Source organism: Mauremys mutica, chromosome 9 (assembly GCF_020497125.1).
Source record: "Mauremys mutica isolate MM-2020 ecotype Southern chromosome 9, ASM2049712v1, whole genome shotgun sequence".
Lineage (NCBI taxonomy): Eukaryota > Metazoa > Chordata > Testudines > Geoemydidae > Mauremys > Mauremys mutica.
The window spans coordinates 28,452,114-28,470,481 of NC_059080.1; the positions used below are offsets into that span (position 1 = coordinate 28,452,114).

General features: G+C 42.7%; 1 protein-coding gene across 1 annotated transcript in view; it reads left to right on the forward strand.

Annotated features, from left to right (window-relative positions):
- The window catches only part of LOC123377890 (connector enhancer of kinase suppressor of ras 2-like), a 474,233-nt gene that overhangs the window by 237,005 nt on the left and 218,860 nt on the right, over positions 1-18,368 (forward strand). Inside the window, exon 8 of the mRNA XM_045031225.1 lies at positions 17,750-17,818. Within this exon, the coding sequence (XP_044887160.1) occupies positions 17,750-17,818 (69 nt within the window). The remainder of the gene's footprint in view (positions 1-17,749; positions 17,819-18,368) is intronic.

Sequence of the window (18,368 nt, forward strand, 5' to 3'; positions counted from 1 at the left end):
GGGCGGGGGTCGAACTAGGGTACGCAAGTTCAGCTACGTGAATAGCGTAGCTGAACTCGAAGTACCCTAGTTCGAACTACTTACCCGTCCAGACGCCGCGGGATCGAAGTCCGCGGCTCCAAGGTCGACTCCGCCACCGCCTTTTGCAGTGGTGGAGTACCGGAGTCGACCGCGGCGCTTCCGGAGTTCGAACTATCGCGTCTAGATCAGATGCAATAGTTCGAACTCCGAGAAGTCGAACTCACCGCGTCGACCCAGACGGTAAGTGTAGACTAGCCCATATACTATAGAGAATACTACAGATACTGAGGTAATGCTATTTGTTATCTAAGGGCTGGTCCACACTAGCTCTTTAAATCAAATTTAGCAGCGTTAAATCGAATTAAGCGTGCACCCGTCCACACCAGGAAGCCATTTAATTCGACATAGAGGGCTCCTTAGTTCGACTTCGGTACTCCACCTCGACAAGGGGAGTAGCGCTAAATTCGACATGGCTATGTCGAATTAGGCTAGGTGTGGATGCTAATCGATCTTAGTAGCTCCGGGAGCTATCCCACAGTGCAACACTCTGTTGACGCTCTGGACGCCAGTCGGAGCTTGGATGCTCTGACCAGCCACACAGGAAATGCCCCGGGAAAATTTGAATTCCTTTTCCTGTCTGGACAGTTTGAATCCCATTTCCTGGTTGCTCATCGGGGCGAGCTCAGCAGCACCGGCAACGATGCAGAGCTCTCCAGCAGAGGAGTCCAGGCAATCTCAGACTAGAAAGAGGTCCCCAGCATGGACTGACCGGGAAGTCTCAGATCTGATTGCTGTGTGGGGCGATGTGTCTGTGCTTTCGGAGCTGCGCTCCAGCAAACGGAATGCAAAGACCTTCGAGAAGGTCTCCAAAGCCATGAGAGACAGAGGATATAGCCGGGATGCAATGCAGTGCCGCGTGAAAGTCAAGGAGCTGAGACAAGGCTACCAGAAACTCAGAGCGGCAAACGGACGCTCCGGAGCCGAGCCCCAGACATGCCGCTTCTACGAGGCACTGCATGCCATTCTCGGTGGGTCTGCCACCACTGCCCCACCAGTGTGCGTGGACTCTGAGGATGGGATAGTGTCGACGGACTGTTCCTCGGAGATGTTCGCGGACGGGGAAGATGAGGAGGACAAGGCAGTCGACGGCGCTTTCCCCGACAGCCAGGATCTCTTCCTCACCCTCTCTGAGATCCCCTACCAACCCTCCCCAGCCGTTACCACGGACCCTGAATCGGGAGAAGGATCAGTCCGTAAGTGCTTTAAACAAGTTAACATTTATTTATTAAAAGCAGCTAAGACCAACGAGTTAACATTTTTTAAGTAATTAAACAGGGAGAGACATTAGGAGAACAGAAGGTCTACATACAGGGGGATGGAACTTTTATCTTCATAAGATATCTCCAGGAAACTCTCCTGGAGGTAATCTAAAAGTCTATGCAGGAGGTTCCTTGGCAGAGCTAGCTTATCGTGTGCCCCGAGGTAGCACACTTTGCCTTTCCATGCTACAAGCTGGAACTCCGGGACCATTGCCCTCACGAGCATGGCAGAGTAGGCCCCTGGGTGGTGGTGGCTTTCTTCCAGCATGCGCGCTCTCTCTGCCCGTGAGACTCTCCTCAGGGTGATCTCTCTCGCACACTCCTGCATGAAATTAGAGTAATTGGGGTACTATTAGTAATGGGAGCGCTTAACTGTTCCTTTGCATAACAAGAAGCCTCACTTAACAGCCACGTGCTGCAGTCTACAGAGTGGCAGCATACAGGGAACTTTCCCAGTGAACAGCCGTGAGGGGGTGCAACAGGGGCCGAGTTTATGCTTTCAGGATTGCCTGCATCAAGAGGACAGAGCTGTACATTCACTTCTATGAATCCAAAAGTGTTTGGCTTACCATGCCTTGCTGCTACACGAATTCTTCTTTCCTGCAAAGGTTCTCTGATCTGCAGCCCAATACCCCAGGCAATGAAAGCGCATTCAGAGAAATCGAACTTTCCATTAGTGAGTGCGCATGAGACAGATGCTGTGCATACTCTTGTTCACAGACACCGAGTAGACTATGTTTCTTTGTTTAAAAAATGTATCATTGTAAGAAATTCACTACCTTTTTGACATCACACAGGTGCAACTGTATCACGACCTGATGCACCATGCCCCTCACAGATGATGGCGCAAACTAGAAGGCGTAAGAAAAAGACAAGGGACGAGATGTTTGCTGAACTTATGGGCTGCTCCAGAGCCGAGGCGGACCAGCAGAGCCAGTGGAGGGAGAACCTCAGTCAGCAGCACCGCTCACTCTGCGAACGGGAGGACAGGTGGCGTCAGGAGGACCAGCAGGCGACTCAAACGCTGCTTGGACTAATGAGGGAGCAAACGGACACGCTCAGGCGCCTTGTCGATGTTCTGCAGGACCGCAGGCAGGAAGACAGAGCCCCCCTGCACTGTATCTGCGACCGCCCACCCCCGCCTCAAACTCCAATCCCCCCCTCATCAAAAATAACATGAAGGAGGGTCACCAGGGGCCGTGAAAACTGTCACTGCACCACAGGACCGTGTTAAATTACCCAAAAGCTATCAGTTACTACATTTTGAAAAGTCCTTCCCTTACTGTGTTCTTGATTATTAAAAGTAGTTTTCTGTTACTTACTTTTTCCGTCATGTTTTTTTACACAACGCTGTGTTAGATGTCTTGGGTGGGTCGTTGGGTGGTTCAGGGGGTAGTGTAATGCATAGGACAGTCACCTTTAGCAGGGTACAGAGACGGGGGCTGGATCAGCAGCATGTCACACACACAGTGCAGTCAGTAGGCGGTTAGCTGGTATGGGAGGTGGTTTGCAGGTTTTCTGTCGTTGGGGGTGGTACGTGCATTTGTAGCGGGGGAGGGGGGTTACAGATGTCATGCAACGGTCCCTGTAATGGACCGCAGAGCCACGCAGCAGAGGAATCTGTATCCGTCCTCCGCCGCAACAAGGCCACATAGCCCCCGCACACAGAGTCCAAAAAAGGAGGGATGGCAGGATCTGTTGAAACAACCAGTCCGGCACTGCTGACCGGTCTGGGAGCGGGAGCATGTCAAACCTCGACTTTAGAGGCGGTCTTTACATGACCACACACCCTACCCAGCACAGTGTGCGTCCCAGTTTCAACCCTTTAACGCAAAGTCATCAATAAAGACACCATTGTAAAGCTACAGTGGAGCACGTACTTTAATTTTTAAATGTGTGTTAGAAGTTGGGGAAGCGGGGTGGACGGGGTATGTAACTGCAGAGGCTAGTCAACAGTAACTTGGTAAAGAAACAAGGGCAGGTTCAGCTTCTCTGTGAAGAAACTGAACAGTCACAGTTCACGCTGCTCGCTGCTCGCTGGTACTTGAAGAGTTCCTTGTCGCTGTGCAAGGTGCTTGCATAGGGCGTGACGAGCCAGGGCATTAGCGGGTACGCTGGGTCCCCTAAGATCAGTATGGGCATCTGCACTTCCTAAGCGTTATTTTGTGGTCCGGGAAGAAACTACCTTCCTGCAGGCATCTAAGCAGACCAGAGTTCCTGAAAACACGCGCGTCATGAACTTTGCCTGGCCACCCGACGTTGATGTTGGTAAAACGTCCCCCATGGTCCACCACTGCTCGCAGCACCATTGAAAATTAGCCAAATTTCTCAGCAGCTGACTGCGGAAGAGGTGGACGATAAGTTGCGAGGAGCTGACAGCGGCCACAACTGCAGCGGGATCCGTGCTCGCAGTGCTGTGGCGCCCGCGCTGTCACTGAGAAGAAAAGTGCATGAACAGATTGCCAGCTGGTGCTTTCAGGGAGGGATGCTGGGCGTGATTGACGGTTCAATGATGACAGTTACCCAAAACCACCCTCCACACAATTTCCCCCCCCCACAGCATGCATTGGTGGGAAATCCCAGCATTCCAATGGGCGGCGGGGAGTGCGGGAACTGTGGGATAGCTTCCCACAGTGCACCGCTTCCAAAGTCGACGCTTCGCCCGTTACTGTGGACTCACACAGTCGAATTAGTGTATTTATTGTGGATACACAACTTCGACTTCATTAGGTCGATTCCAGAAATTCGAATTAAGATGAATCGAAATAGTCTTGTAGTGTAGACGTACCCTAAGGCAGTTGGCAAGGTTATAAGTGATGACTAGTATCTTGAGTAGATCCTGTATCTCTTACAAGGAGGTCAGCCTAAATGACACAAATACAAAGTTTTTTGTCATGAGAACTCATACTGAATGAAAACCATATGCACATACAAACTCTGGCAGCTGAATTACAACACTAGGATAATGGAGTTGAATATAATGAATTCTCTCATTTTTCTTAAGACTTAATGTTGCAAAGAGTCCCTGTCTTCTTGCCATCCCCACCAGTTTTCCTCAAGGGAAAAATTGAGAGTGAATGGATACCACGTAGGACTTAATTAGAAATGGAAGGAAACCCTGTTTCAAAGAACAAGATGAGTGTACAAAAGCACCCTGGATTATGTGGGGATGGGAACCACCTGAGTGCCCATGAGCCATTTACTAATGAGTAGATAGATCATCAAGAGCTGTATGGAAGGATGCCAGTTACTCTAATTGGCAGCACATTGCTGATGGGCTAGTGGGGATATAAAACAGCCAAAAGGAGCTGAGAGAGAGAGAGAGAGAATGAGATGGATTAATTAGTTCTGAGGACAGACAGGTGTTTCCCCATACCTGGCTAAGTCTGTCTTCTTCCCATCTGAATTCTAATTAGTCTGAAGCATAGGTGAGAAAATTACTCATTTTTTACTTCATTGGGACTTTAGATCCTGCTTCAAGACAGCTTTGATTCCTCATTTAGAACTTATTGCATCATCTAGTGCTTATACTCCTTTTTTCAGTGAGTTGTATATGAGTTGGCCCCCAAGAAATTGGAGACACAAAACTTCTCTTCTCAGTTGCCTGTGTTCTGACCAGAGTATCACAGTTTGGTTTTTATAGGTATTATATTTTGTGAGTTTCTTTGAGTCTTCAGATGTGGTTGTGTGTGGTTTAAGACCTTAATTCTGCAAAGAGCTCTCCCCAGACAGATCCATTTACCTATGCAAAGCTCTCTGCGAGTTCAGGGCCTAATATTCTAAGTGGAGCTGCTTAGATATTACAGCGATGTTCCATCTAGATTACTGATGGATACATAATGAAGAGGATTTGGTTAGGTTTGCATCAGTCTTGTCTTCAAATAATACAGAAGGCATCAGTCTTCAAATAACAGAGCAAGCATATCAATAAACCCATCCAGCTGGGTTAGTTTATGTACCTTTCTCTCCCTTTTTTTAATGCTTCTGCTTAATTTTTGGTGACAGGTTTCTCTCACTTTGCTCAATCTGCCTCTTTAATTGAAGTTGAAACTTGTTCATAGAGAGGAAACACTTAGTAAACCATGGTGGTGTGTCTTTTCCTGAGGGACAGGATATGTTGTATACCCTCTTCCCATGTGTAAAAACTCTATAGTTTTTTAAATAAGTTTAGCCATTAAACTGCTATGTTCATTTCAAACTTTTATTCTGTGCTCTAAAACATTTTGTTTGGAGCTTTTCATAGGATTTGCCCTTGATGAAACTTGATGTACTAAAATCTGTCACTATGTCAGCATGAGTAATCACATATCATCTGTATTCACCTAGGTAGAAAAATGAGTCCAAATTGTAGTTAACTAATGCCATAGAAGAAAGCAGTACATACAGCAACCTGAGCTGGAAGATGTGAAATATCTTGGTAAATTATCTAATGCTTACCATGCAAATCCAAAATGATGGGAGAAAATCTGTGATATGTGCTGCTGTTTCATCTTCAAGTGAGGTACATCCTTAGAGAAAGAGAAGTTTAGGAGCAAACTGACCTTTGTGCAAAGCACATTGTTGTCTCTGGGGAATTGCAGCTTAAAGTGCAGGTTTTTGCAAAGTGATGCCAACAAGCTTTCACTCTCTTCATTAGCTTTTAATGTTTTGGGAGACAAATCCATGAGGAAAATGGAGGTAGATGTAAAAGAAGCACAAAGATGTTGATATTCAAGGGATACTTTTCAGGGCATTATGTTTCAGCATAGAACTAAAAAGGACATTTTCACTGAAAATTTATTTAGTTCACAATAGTTTCTATATTTTTACGTAAAACCACATTAATGTGCATCCCATTGTACTGTCAAGAAATTAATGGCATCAGGCCAATTTCAGTCTTCCTTGGATGGTTCATAAAACATTTAGGAAGTATTTTTCAATTTTTTAGGAGGAACATGTATAGCTAGCTACGCAGAGATGACACAGTTGTACTTTTTAGTACAGAAGGTCAAAATGATCTTATTTTCAGTAAACATTATATTTAATAATATGACTATGAACATCCTAAGGGAGAAGAATTATTTACAGCGAGGTGCTTGTTTGAGGTGTGAAAAGCTGAAAGAATTCATAATACTTTGAGTAATGCAGTAAGAAAGCTGAAGGTTGATATCACTGTCATTTTGAAAAATAATTTGGTAATCTCTCTGCACATAGTCAGGAATGCTGGGTAAATGAGGAATTAGTGTGCAAGAGTTTTCTATGCCTGCTGTTTTCATTCTGCTTGATGAACAAGAATTCTTGTGATTGAATTAGAACACACCCTTCTTCCCTGCCCCTGAAGTTTCCCTCTTCTCTGTCCTGGCAGATCCCCTTTTCCAATCCCCTAAAGATTCTGATTCCCTCTCTTTCTCCTCTTAGCCCAAGAGATCCTCACCTCTTTTTCTTCTCTACCTTCCTAAAGTCTAGTTCACCTCAGTGTGCCCACAGAAGAAGAAAGAGGCTGGTGTGCCAGAACAGAAGATGGACACAGAAGTTGGGTGGTTCAGAGGGGAACTCGTAGGAAAGACACAACTGTGTTGAAGACACAGAAGTAGGAGTTATAGTGATAAGATCATTAGAATACTTACCTTTGTGCACATACCATGGTGAATACAGTTATGTTTTCTTTAGTTTAGAATACGGTGTAATGAACTAAAGTGGTTAATGGGCTTTATTTGGGAGTGCAGGAGGTAGTGGAGAGCATGAACACATGGGCATGGAAAGATAATGGACAGCAGTGCAATGGAAGAGTTGAATAGAGGAAAAGTAAGGGATGGGGCAGAAATGGAGTGAGGGAAGGAGCAGAGTGAAAGAAAGTGAGAGGTAGATGGAGAATAAGGGAGGTAAGAATTTGGGAGGGGAAAGAAAAGGAAGTTGTGATAGAGGCACTTGTTTGAGTTCAAGAAGAGAACAGCCAAGAACAGATCTATTCTGATATTAGGAGGTTGATGTCAATATCAAAATGTTGATTCCTGCCTCTGATCAGCCTATGATGTCCACCTCCATTGCTCACTTTCAAACAAGCACCTTCGTGTTTTCTCCCACACTGGCCCTCACATTTGGAAAAAGTTCCCTATAATCCTCCACAAAACTAATTCACTATCGTCCTTCAAAACTCTCCTTAAAAATCTCCTTTGCCATGAGGCCTACAAAATGCTTGACAACAGAGAGGCTGCTGGTGTGCTGAGTCCACCGCCTAGCATACAGACCAGTATTGTTTGTGTTCCCTTGTACTCTCCCATTGTTTGTCTGTATCCATCTGTTGTCTCTTGTCATGTACTTAGTCCCTGACCTAAAGAATTTACAGTTTATCTTTTTGTTCTGTGCTTGTACTGTGCCTCACACAATAGAGTCCTGGTCCAGGCCTGGGGCTCATAGGCACTATGGTAATACAAATAATACCTAATAATGATGTTGAAATCAAAACAAACACAAGCTATATAGGGTTTCCCTGGCCATAATATAGACCATTAAGCTTATAGCAGGCCCAACTTGCTTTTCATCATGGAAAAAGCAGAATAAACAGACTTTGTGTAAGTCAACATGGTTTCTGTAAAGGGAAATCGTGTCTTACTAATCTATTAGAGTTCTTTGAAGGGGTCAACAAACATGTGGACAAGGGGGATCCGGTGGACATAGTGTACTTAGATTTCCAGAAAGCCTTTGACAAGGTCCCTCACCAAAGGCTCTTATGTAAATTAAGCTGTCATGGGATAAAAGGAAGTTCTTCTTCACACAGCGCACAGTCAACTTGTGGAACTCCTTACCTGAGGAGGTTGTGAAGGCTAGGACTATAACAATGTTTAAAAGGGGACTGGATAAATTCATGGTGGCTAAGTCCATAAATGGCTATTAGGTAGGATGGGTAAGAATGGTGTCCCTAGCCTCTGTTCGTCAGAGGATGGAGATGGATGGCAGGAGAGAGATCACTTGATCATTGCCTGTTAGGTTCACTCCCTCTGGGGCACCTGGCATTGGCCACTGTCGGTAGACATATACTGGGCTAGATGGACCTTTGGTCTGACCCGGTACGGCCATTCTTATGTTCTTATGTTCTAACTATATGAGGTTTTGGGGGGATATAATACATACCCCAGTGTGTAAACAGACCCTAGGTTAACTCAGCCCTGGTCTACACTAAGAGTTTAGGTCAAATTTAGCAGCGTTACATCAATTTAACCCTGCAGCCATCCATACAATGAAGCCTTTTTTTTTCGACTAAAGGGCTCTTAAAATCGATTTCTGTACTCCTCCCCCAATGAGGGGATTAGCGCTTAAATCGACCTTGCCAGGTCGAATTTAGGGTAGTGTGGTCGCAATTCGACGGTATTAGCCTCTGGGAGCTATCCCACAGTGTTCCATTGTGACCGCTCTGGACAGCGCTCTCAACTCAGATGCACTGGCCAGGTAGACAGGGAAAGGCCCATGAACTTTTTAATCTCATTTTCTGTTTGGCCAGCATGGCAATCTGCAGGTGAGTGCAGATCTCATGAGCAGAGGTGACCATGATGGAGTCCAAGAATTGCAAAAGAGCTCCAGCATGGACCGAACAGGAGGTATGGGATCTGATCGCTGTATGGGGAGACAAATCCATGCTATGAGAACTCCGTTCCAGAAGACGAAATGCCCAAACATTTGAAAAAATCTCCAAGGGCATGAAGGACAGAGGCTATAACAGGGACCCGCAGCAGTACTGAGGGAGGGTCGACTGACGACATGGCTTACAGGGAATTAAAATCACCAAAGGGGGTGGGTTTACATCAAGGAGAGACACACACAACTGTTACACAGAATGGCCCCCTCAAGGATTGAACTCAAAACCCTGGGTTTACCAGGCCAATGCTCAAACCACTGAGCTATCCCTCCCCCTGCTACTCCAAGTAGGACTGAATCTCCATTAAACTTTTCAAGGTGCCCCTGACAGACCTCACCAAAATGATTGTTGGCCGTTGATTTCATGGAGTGGGGGAGCAAATTAATACATAACAAATCTGGTCTCTTGTTTTGAACCACTCCATCTCTCTTATACATCTTAGGCAGACGGTGCAGTACAATTGCTAGCCATCGTCGTCTCCTGGCTGTTTGCCAGAAGACGGTGCAGTACAATTGCTAGCCATTGTCGTCTCCTGGCTGCTCGCCAGAAGATGATGCAGTACGACTGCAGGCAGGACTGAATCTTCAGGAGATAAAACTTAAAAAGAGAATGACCTGGAGTCACTCCCATTTATGTCCAGGCGCCCCTGACCGACCTCACTGAGGTCGGCTAAAAGAGCACCCAGGAGACGACAACGATGGCTACCAATGGTAATGCACCATCTGCTGCCAAAAGGCAATGAGCAGCTTCTGTGTAGCAATGCAGTATCACGTCTGCCAGAACCCAGGAGATGTACAGTGATGGTGAACTAAGTGGGCTCCATGCTTGCCATGGTATGGCATCTGCATGGGTAACCCAGGAAAAAAGGTGAGAAATGATTGTTTGCCATTGCTTTCATGGGGGGAGGCTGACGACATGTACCCAGAACCACCCGCGACAATGTTTTTGACCAATCAAGCATTGGGATCTCAACCCAGAATTCCAATGGGTGGCGGAGACTGAGGAACTGTGGGATAGCTACCACAGTGCAATGCTCCAGAAATCGACGCTAGCCTTGGAACTGTGGACGCACTCCACCGAATTAATGGTCTTAAGTGGGGACGCACACAATTGACTGGAATACTGTGTGCAGTTCTGGTCTCCCATGTTTAAGAAGGATGAATTCAAACTGGAACAGGTACAGGGAAGGGCTACTAGGATGATCCGAGGAATGGAAAACTTATCTTATGAAAGGAGACTCAAAGAGCTTGGCTTGTTTAGCCTAACCAAAAGAAGGTTGAGGGGGGATATGATTGCTCTTTATAAATATATCAGGGGGATAAATATTAGGGAGGGAGAGGAATTATTTAAGCTTAGTACCAATGTGGACACAAGAACAAATGGATATAAACTGGACACTAGGAAGTTTAGACTTGAAATTAGACGAAGGTTTCTAACCATTAGAGGGGTGAAGTTCTGGAACAGCCTTCCAAGGGGAGTAGTGGGGGCAAAAGACATATCTGGCTTTATGACTAAGCTTGATAAGTTTATGGAGGGGATGGTATGATGGAACAGCTTAATTTTGGCAATTAATTTGGCAATTGATCTTTGATTATCAGCAGGTAAGTATGCCCAGTGGTCTGTGATGGGATGTTAGATGAGGTGGGATGTGAGTTACTACAGAAAATTCTTTCCTGGATGTCTGGCTGGTGAGTCTTGCCCACATGCTCAGGGTTTAACTGATCACCATATTTGGGGTCGGGAAGGAATTTTCCTCCAGGGCAGATTGGCAGAGGCCCTGGAGGTTTTTCGCCCTCCTCTGCAGCATGGGGCACGGGTCACTTGCTGGAGGATTCTCTGCAGCTTGAGGTCTTCAAACCACAATTTGAGGACTTCAATAACTCAGACATAGGTTAGGGGTTGTTACAGGAGTGGGTGGGTGAGATTCTGTGGCCTGCATTGTGCAGGAGGTCAGACTAGATGATCATAATGGTCCCTTCTGACCTTAAAGTTTATGAGTCTATGAGACTGTATAAAATTGATTTCTAAAAAATCAACTTCTATAAATTCAACCTAATTTCGTAGTGTAAACATACCCTCAACCGTCCTCTGCAGCCACTTCTGCATCCCTTGTTATGAAATGGGGGCCATGATACTTCTGTGCTATCTATATAGAGGATTAGTGGACATTTGGCTATACATAATCATGTACCCAGCAGCCCTTCATGGAACTCCTGTGAAATACCGCTCCTCACTGGCAATTGCAACTGGAATGAAACTCAATTCCATTATGTACGGTGGCTGTGGATTTCCCCTGCAAGTCTCTTGTTCAACCACCTGCTCCCAATGTAGCCCTTATTATGATGGATGAATTTTCAACCTATGTGCCTAACACATCTGTGAGCTAGCACTTGTAAGCCCTAGCAATGCAGCCAAGGTGAGTAAGTGGAGAAATTGGACAGTTCCTAGTGCTGTTGAGCTGAAATCATCTGACTTATCATTTCTGTAGTTTGGGCCATGGCCTATACAGTGTATACTTCTAATGTGGCAAATGTCCTAATTCACATAAAATATTTGATATTTCTTCTATTGCTGTGATGCCATTCCTTTCTCTGATTTGTTTTCAGTTAATTCAGTGCATCTGTATGTATTGTTTCACTGTTGTTTCAATATCATCATTCAAGTCAGTGGTTTCTAGTCAAGTATTATACTGAATTAAAAAAATCCCTCATTAGTTAAAATTCCTCAGTGATCCTGTTCTTCTTTCATGTCTCTTTATTCTTTATGACTTGGTGTTTGGTTTGTGAAGCTTGGCTCAGATTTTTTTTTAAGCGTCTGTCTTTTCGTGTTTAAGCTGTGAACCAATTTTCTGTGTCTTCTGGTTTATGATAAACATAATAGCACTGAGATGGCTTCTGAAAGCATTCCCTGTTAGCGATATGCTGTTGGTGGCTGAATGTAGTGAACACTGTCTTTCATGAACTAAAAGAAATCATTTATCTATTTCCTTATTGCAGATTTTGTTTTTTAAATATACTTTTAAAAGGGAAGAGGGAAAGCATTTCTTATTAAAACAAGGCACAAGCTCTTTAAAAAGAAAAAATTGTCAGTAGACCAAGTGAAAACCATAAATATTTTAGAAGCTAATTTCCAATTTGCAAACTGCTGTGTTGCTAGCATAAGGAAGCAGGACACCACCAAGAGTTGCTTTTTTGTTTCTGCTAAAAAATGTTTCATGAAATAAAGCAACTTCAAAGACCTTTATTCCCAGCATTTCAGTAAATTGATTTATCATCCCTTTTGAAGGGATAATTGACCCCAGAGCCACAATTTAATTTTAGAAGAAAATAACTCAGCTTTTTCAAAGTCAGAAAAAGTACCTAAAAGTAACGAGCCAAATCTTAACTTTTGCAACTAATGTTAATTGAAATCTAACGAATTGGGAACAACAGTATTTCTGTTCCTTCCACATCCACCTCCCATTCGTTGTGGGTGTAGCAATTTAATACACAATGAGTTTACGGTCTAGAAATAGAAATGAAATATCCTGTAGCTGCAAATGTCCTAAAAGTACTTATGGGTGACCCAGTAAGTAGACTAATAATATTAGAGACTAACAAATTTATTTTACCATGAGCTTTCGTGAGCTACAGCTCACTTCTTCGGATGCATCCGAAGAAGTGAGCTGTAGCTCACGAAAGCTCATGCTAAAATAAATTTGTTAGTCTCTAACGTGCCACAAGTACTCCTGTTCTTTTTGCGGATACAGACTAACACGGCTGCTACTCTGAAACTAATAATATTGTTACCCCTTTTGATTTGAGAAGTTAGCCAAAATCCAGGATCTAGCACAATGGTTCTCATCCAGGGTACATGTATCCCTGGGGACAGGCAGAGATCTTCCAAAGGGTACTTTAACTCATTTAGATACTTGCCTTGTTTTACAACAGGCTACATAAAAAGCACTAGCAAAGTCAGTACAAGCTAAAATTTCATACAGACAATGACTTGTTTATGCTGCTCTATCTCAGTGGTGGGAAACCTGTGGCCCATCAGGGTAATCCACTGGCGTGCCACGAGACAGTGTGTTTACATTGACCGTCCACAGGCACGGTCGCCTGCAGCTCCCAGTGGCCGCGGTTCGCCATTCCCGGCCAATGGGAGCTGTTGGAAGCAGTGCGGGCTGCAGGGACATGCGGGCCGCCACTTCCCACAGCTCCCATTGGCTGGGAATGGCAGACCGCAGTCACTGGGGAGCTGCAGGGGGCTGAGCCTGAGCCTTGTCAATGTAAATAAACTGTCTCATGGCCCACCAGCGGATTACCCTGACAGGCCACAGGTTGCCCACCACTGCTCTATATACTATACAATGAAATGTAAGTACAATATTTATATTCATATTTATTTTATAATTATATGGAAAAATGAGAAAGTAAATGATTTTTCAGTAATAATGTGCTATGGCTTTTTTACTATTTTTATGTCTGCTTTTGTAAGCAAGTAGTTTTAAGTGAGGTGAAACTTGAGGTATACACAAGACAAATCAGACTCCTGAAAGGAGTACAGTAGTCTGAAAAGGTTGAGAGCCACAGGTCTAGCAGATAGTATCCATTTGATTATGGAATCAGGTATTTCTTTGATACAATCCTGTTATTTACAAAGAATGAACATAAAATCTTGTTTCCTTGAACAGAGTAGGAATCAAACAGCAGGAGGCAATTTCTTTGCTCGCAGTCCCAAGCCTCTTTCCAGCTGTGATTTACCCAAAAGCTCTCTCCCTTAGCATTTTGTTAGGGTCATGCTACTCAGGGCTTCTCTGGCTGCATCTTGGGCTTTACTCCTGTCTCCCTGCTTTTGTGGTGTTTCTGCCCCTTCATTTCAGTCCTCTGCTCTTGCTTTTACATTCAGTCCACAGTAAAACCCTTCCGTCCATATAGTTCAGGTTCCTGAGCAGCCTTACATACCGTCTGTGTTTTGGGTGGTTGCTCTTATTGTTTCAGCTATCTTTAAACAAAGTGTCATTTAATTATTTCCTTGGGCTTGTCTTCACTACTGGGGTAAAGTCGACCTAAGTTACACTACTCCAGCTACATGAATAATGTAGCTGGAGTCAACGTAGCTTAGGTCAACTTATCCCAGTGTCTTCACTGCACTGTATCGACAGGAGACACTCTCTGGTAGACTTCTTACTCTTTTTGGAGAGGTGGAGTACCGGGGTCGACCGGAGAGCGCTCTGCCATCGATTTAGAGGGTCTTAAGTAGACCTGCTTAATTGACCCCTGCTGCATCGATTGCAGCCGCATCGATATCTCCGTAGTGAAAACCAGCCCCTCATTTTGCCTGAATGGCAGGTGCCTGTTATATCCACCAGCTCTAGCGAATTTTTTCCAAACCCTCAACATAACAAGATATAGAAACTGGGGATAGTTGAGTACTCAGAGTGATTACTAGATAATGCCTGCCTAGAGATGGATTACATTTTGCCTCAGCATTCAGAAAGTGGGAAGATTGGTGGCCCAGTGGTTAGTGCAGTAAGAAATCATGGTATTCTCTCCTTGGCTGCTATCAACTTGGTATACAAGCTTTTGCTCAAATTTGCTTGCAGCCTTTTTCTGTCACCCTTACTAACTCATTGAGTAGCTTCTTATTCCTTTAGTAGTCCCACTGAAACCAGTGCAACTACATGCAGAATAAGCTACTGCCCGATGTAAGGTTCAGAATAAATTTGGTTTCCATTCCACATTTGTAAAATAGAAATATTTACCTACATATATCTCCAGGATGTTGTGACCTTAATCCAATAATACGATAAAGTGTTTTAGATCTGAAATATTATATACTAGTGAAAAATAGAAGTAGTAATAAAAACATAAACATGTGCTGTCAATATTTTAACAGTGGGCTCCTATAAATATATCCTCTTTTAGTTTGTGTTTAACCTTGTTTAGCCAGCTGTGCATGTGGCTGCAGAGAGGAAGTGTAAAGGACTGGGATATTAATTCATTTGTCTTTCTACTTAAATCATTTTCTTCTAACCACAACCAAAAAAGGAAGTAACACCATATGACACACTCTTATTAAATACACTTCCCTTAAATGATTATTCTTCACTTCTGAAAATTATATCAAGTGTTTTATCAAAAATAACCATCATAATACTTGCTTATGCCTATAAATCCCTTGACTGATGAATGGAAATGCCTTTTGTTCATCCACAATAAAAATATAGATTTGTTCAGCTGTCGCCATACCCTGCAGTAACACTGAAAAGGTGGCTATAGACAGCAGTTTTTTAATCCATGTGCTGAATATGTCACTTAAACCACACAATGTCTACCTTAGTTAGGATGTCTAGTTCACAAGAATTTTACTGAGAAAGCCTGTTATGCCTACAGGTGATATTAGATCAAAGGCCATCTTTCTCAGGGAGAAAGGATTGGGATTCAATGATGTTTGAAACCTTTGTATAACTTATGGATTTTCACATTTTCTGAACTCTTGGCTGCTATATACCATTACTCTCGCTGAGGTCCAAGAGCATCTGACTGTCAACACCTGAAGCATTCAACGGTAGGGAGCATATGATAAAATAGGGCAATTTTAAACTGTTGAATGCCAATTAATTTTATTATAAAAATACTAAAAAATTAGTTTAGTGATGCAAAGAATGGTAAGCCAGCTCTTACTCTTACTAATTGTTTCTCTAACTGCCACCTCAGAGGTGACTCCCAGTATTTTAGTCACAGGTTCTTTTCTGTTCCTGTTCCACCTCATGGGACATCATGATTGAGATCAAGAAAAATAATTACAGTTAACAGCCATGGCTATTTCGTATTAAAGAAAGAAAAAGAAAACATAACCCCCCCACACACACAAATGACAAACTGGTTATTTCCATTACAGTGTTTTCTGTATATCTCTCTGTGCAGAGCTTTTAGGAGGGTTTACACCTCTGAGAGTGGGCCTGCATTTGCTGGGGCACTTTTCTTTTGTTAAATGGAGACCAAGGTCTTATTTTCCAAAATTATTGTGAAGCCAGTCTTAGTCTGTCCTTAGATAACTTAAATATTTATGAATGGGCAAAATACTTTTGTTTAAGGAAAGGTGGCTCTTCTTGGTTATTAAAAAGAACAACCAGACAGTTTATAATTGAGCAAAGCTATTTAATTAAATTCTATGAAATAGAAGAAAATATCTAAATCAGTAACTTGGAAGAAGCCATTTGCCATTCAAGGAGCTGTCTTAAAACAGGCCAATTAATGAATATTAAGAATTTGTAATCAAATTAATTAATTTACCAATATTTAACTTCCATTTCCTCTCCAGGAATACATGTTCTAATCATTTGGTGATTAACAGGAGATTAACATATTTTAAGTTCATGTTATTTCAATATTCCAATAAAATTATTACAAGAGTTTTTTAATCTAATCTTTAAACATTTTACCATTTACATAGGAATGATATTAGGAGCTGTATTAGGAGTTGAATGTTTATAGAACATCTTTGCAAGTATGCATTTCATAAAGGTATTTGCCATTTCAACATTTAAGAAATAAAAGGTTTAAAACATTCCCACCTACACGTGTCCTAGGTGCTTTTCTGAATGAAGTTTTTAGAGTTATTATAAAGTTTATTTCAACAAGGATATTCCTAGTATTTTTTAGTAGGTTTACTTAGAAGTTTTTCTGGGAAAGTGAAAAAAGCTCACTTTACTTCTAGATTTACTGCTCTGGTAACACAACACTACATTCTTTTCATAATCAGGGCTCTTCCTAAAATAGCCCCCATCCCAACCCTTTGTTTTTATTTAATTCAGAAGATCTGGGTCACAACATGCTGGTTTTCTTTGTACTTTTAGTCTAGTTTCAATGGTAGAATTAATCTTGTTTCTTTTTTAGGCCCTGATTCAGCAAAGCACTTACACAGGTGCTCAAGTCCCTCCATATTTCTCAAAGGACTGAGGCACATACTTAGAGCTCACTGGAGTCAATGAGATCTTGAGCACATGCTGAAGTGCTCTGTCCAATCCAGAGCCTTAGTCTATATTTGCTTTATTGTAAACTGCCTGGGTTACACTTAAATAAAGATATGGTCCAGCCCAAAGCAACCAAAGTTATGGCAATTGAGGATATTTCATCTTGAAGGTCTAGTCTGAAGCAGATGAACTGCTCTTAAATAAGTTTAAGAAAATCACCTATCAAGGCCATTATCCATCAGTGAAGAACAAAGTCAAACTCTCAAAGAATACTTTTAATTTCAAATTACCCTTGTCAAATGAAAGAGGCAAACGTATTGATATTTCAGGTATCATACTGGCTGCAAACCTAAAATTTCAGTGGATCATTTGTTTGGCTAGTTGCTTTGTTTTCTTGGCTATATTTTTGGTGCTCTCAAACATTTTTGGGCAACTGTGTTGATTTAACAGTGCAAGACCTCAGATGTACCTGCCGGTGCCTGTCACCTTCCATTCAGCCGTGTGCACTCACACCCATGGAGTCTGGGTTGCTTGACACCCTAATCTCATATTTGCAAGAACAATAGTACAAGTTAAATTGAATGGGAGGTGAGCAATAGAGAGCAAAACCAGGGCTCAGTGGAGAAGATGATCACTAGTTTAGGTTCCCCATCCCTACAGTACCCAGTCACAGTACTGGTATGTATACTGTGGTTGGAAAAGGAAACACAGCATCTTATAAATACAATTTACTATTGTTATTAGAATAGAGTTTCCTTGGGTAAGACCTATTGTCTTTTCCCCCCTACTAGTTCTTGGTCCTTTACAGTTGCCAAATTAACTGTTCTCTCTTGCCTTTAGTCTCCTGCAGATCAGTGTAAGAAGATCCATGCAGGGGATGAGGTGATCCAGGTCAACCATCAAACTGTGGTGAGTACTCAGTAGATACTGCAGTGTGGGTTTGTTCTGTTCCCAGCACTATGAAAAATATTCCACTTAGTGGTTAGCTTTGTGCAATCTAAATTATTATTGACGCATTTAAAAAATATTAAAGGAGTAAAAGTTATCCAGCAAACATTAAAGCTGTGGTCTGATTGATTGATCAACCGCTCCTCTAGGTATTGAGATAAATTTGTATATTTCTGTATTTGCTGTGTGCTGTCATATTATATAAGAAGATCCAGAAACATATTATCTATACATATATTTATTGCAAAAACTCTAATTCTTACACTTCGGTTTTCATAATAAATAAACCCACTAATTTAATACAACTATTTTAAAATGGAGTTTAAATTGTTTATAATCTAGGATTTATACTCAAAATGCAGAAGTACTATAAAACTGAGATACTGAATAATCTCTTCCACAGGAGCCAGTGACAAGCAACTTACTAAAATAACTCAAAAACATCTTCAAAACAAAGCTTTGATCACTCAAGCAGAGAAAAGGGATAAAACACCAAAAGGCCCGTGCACCA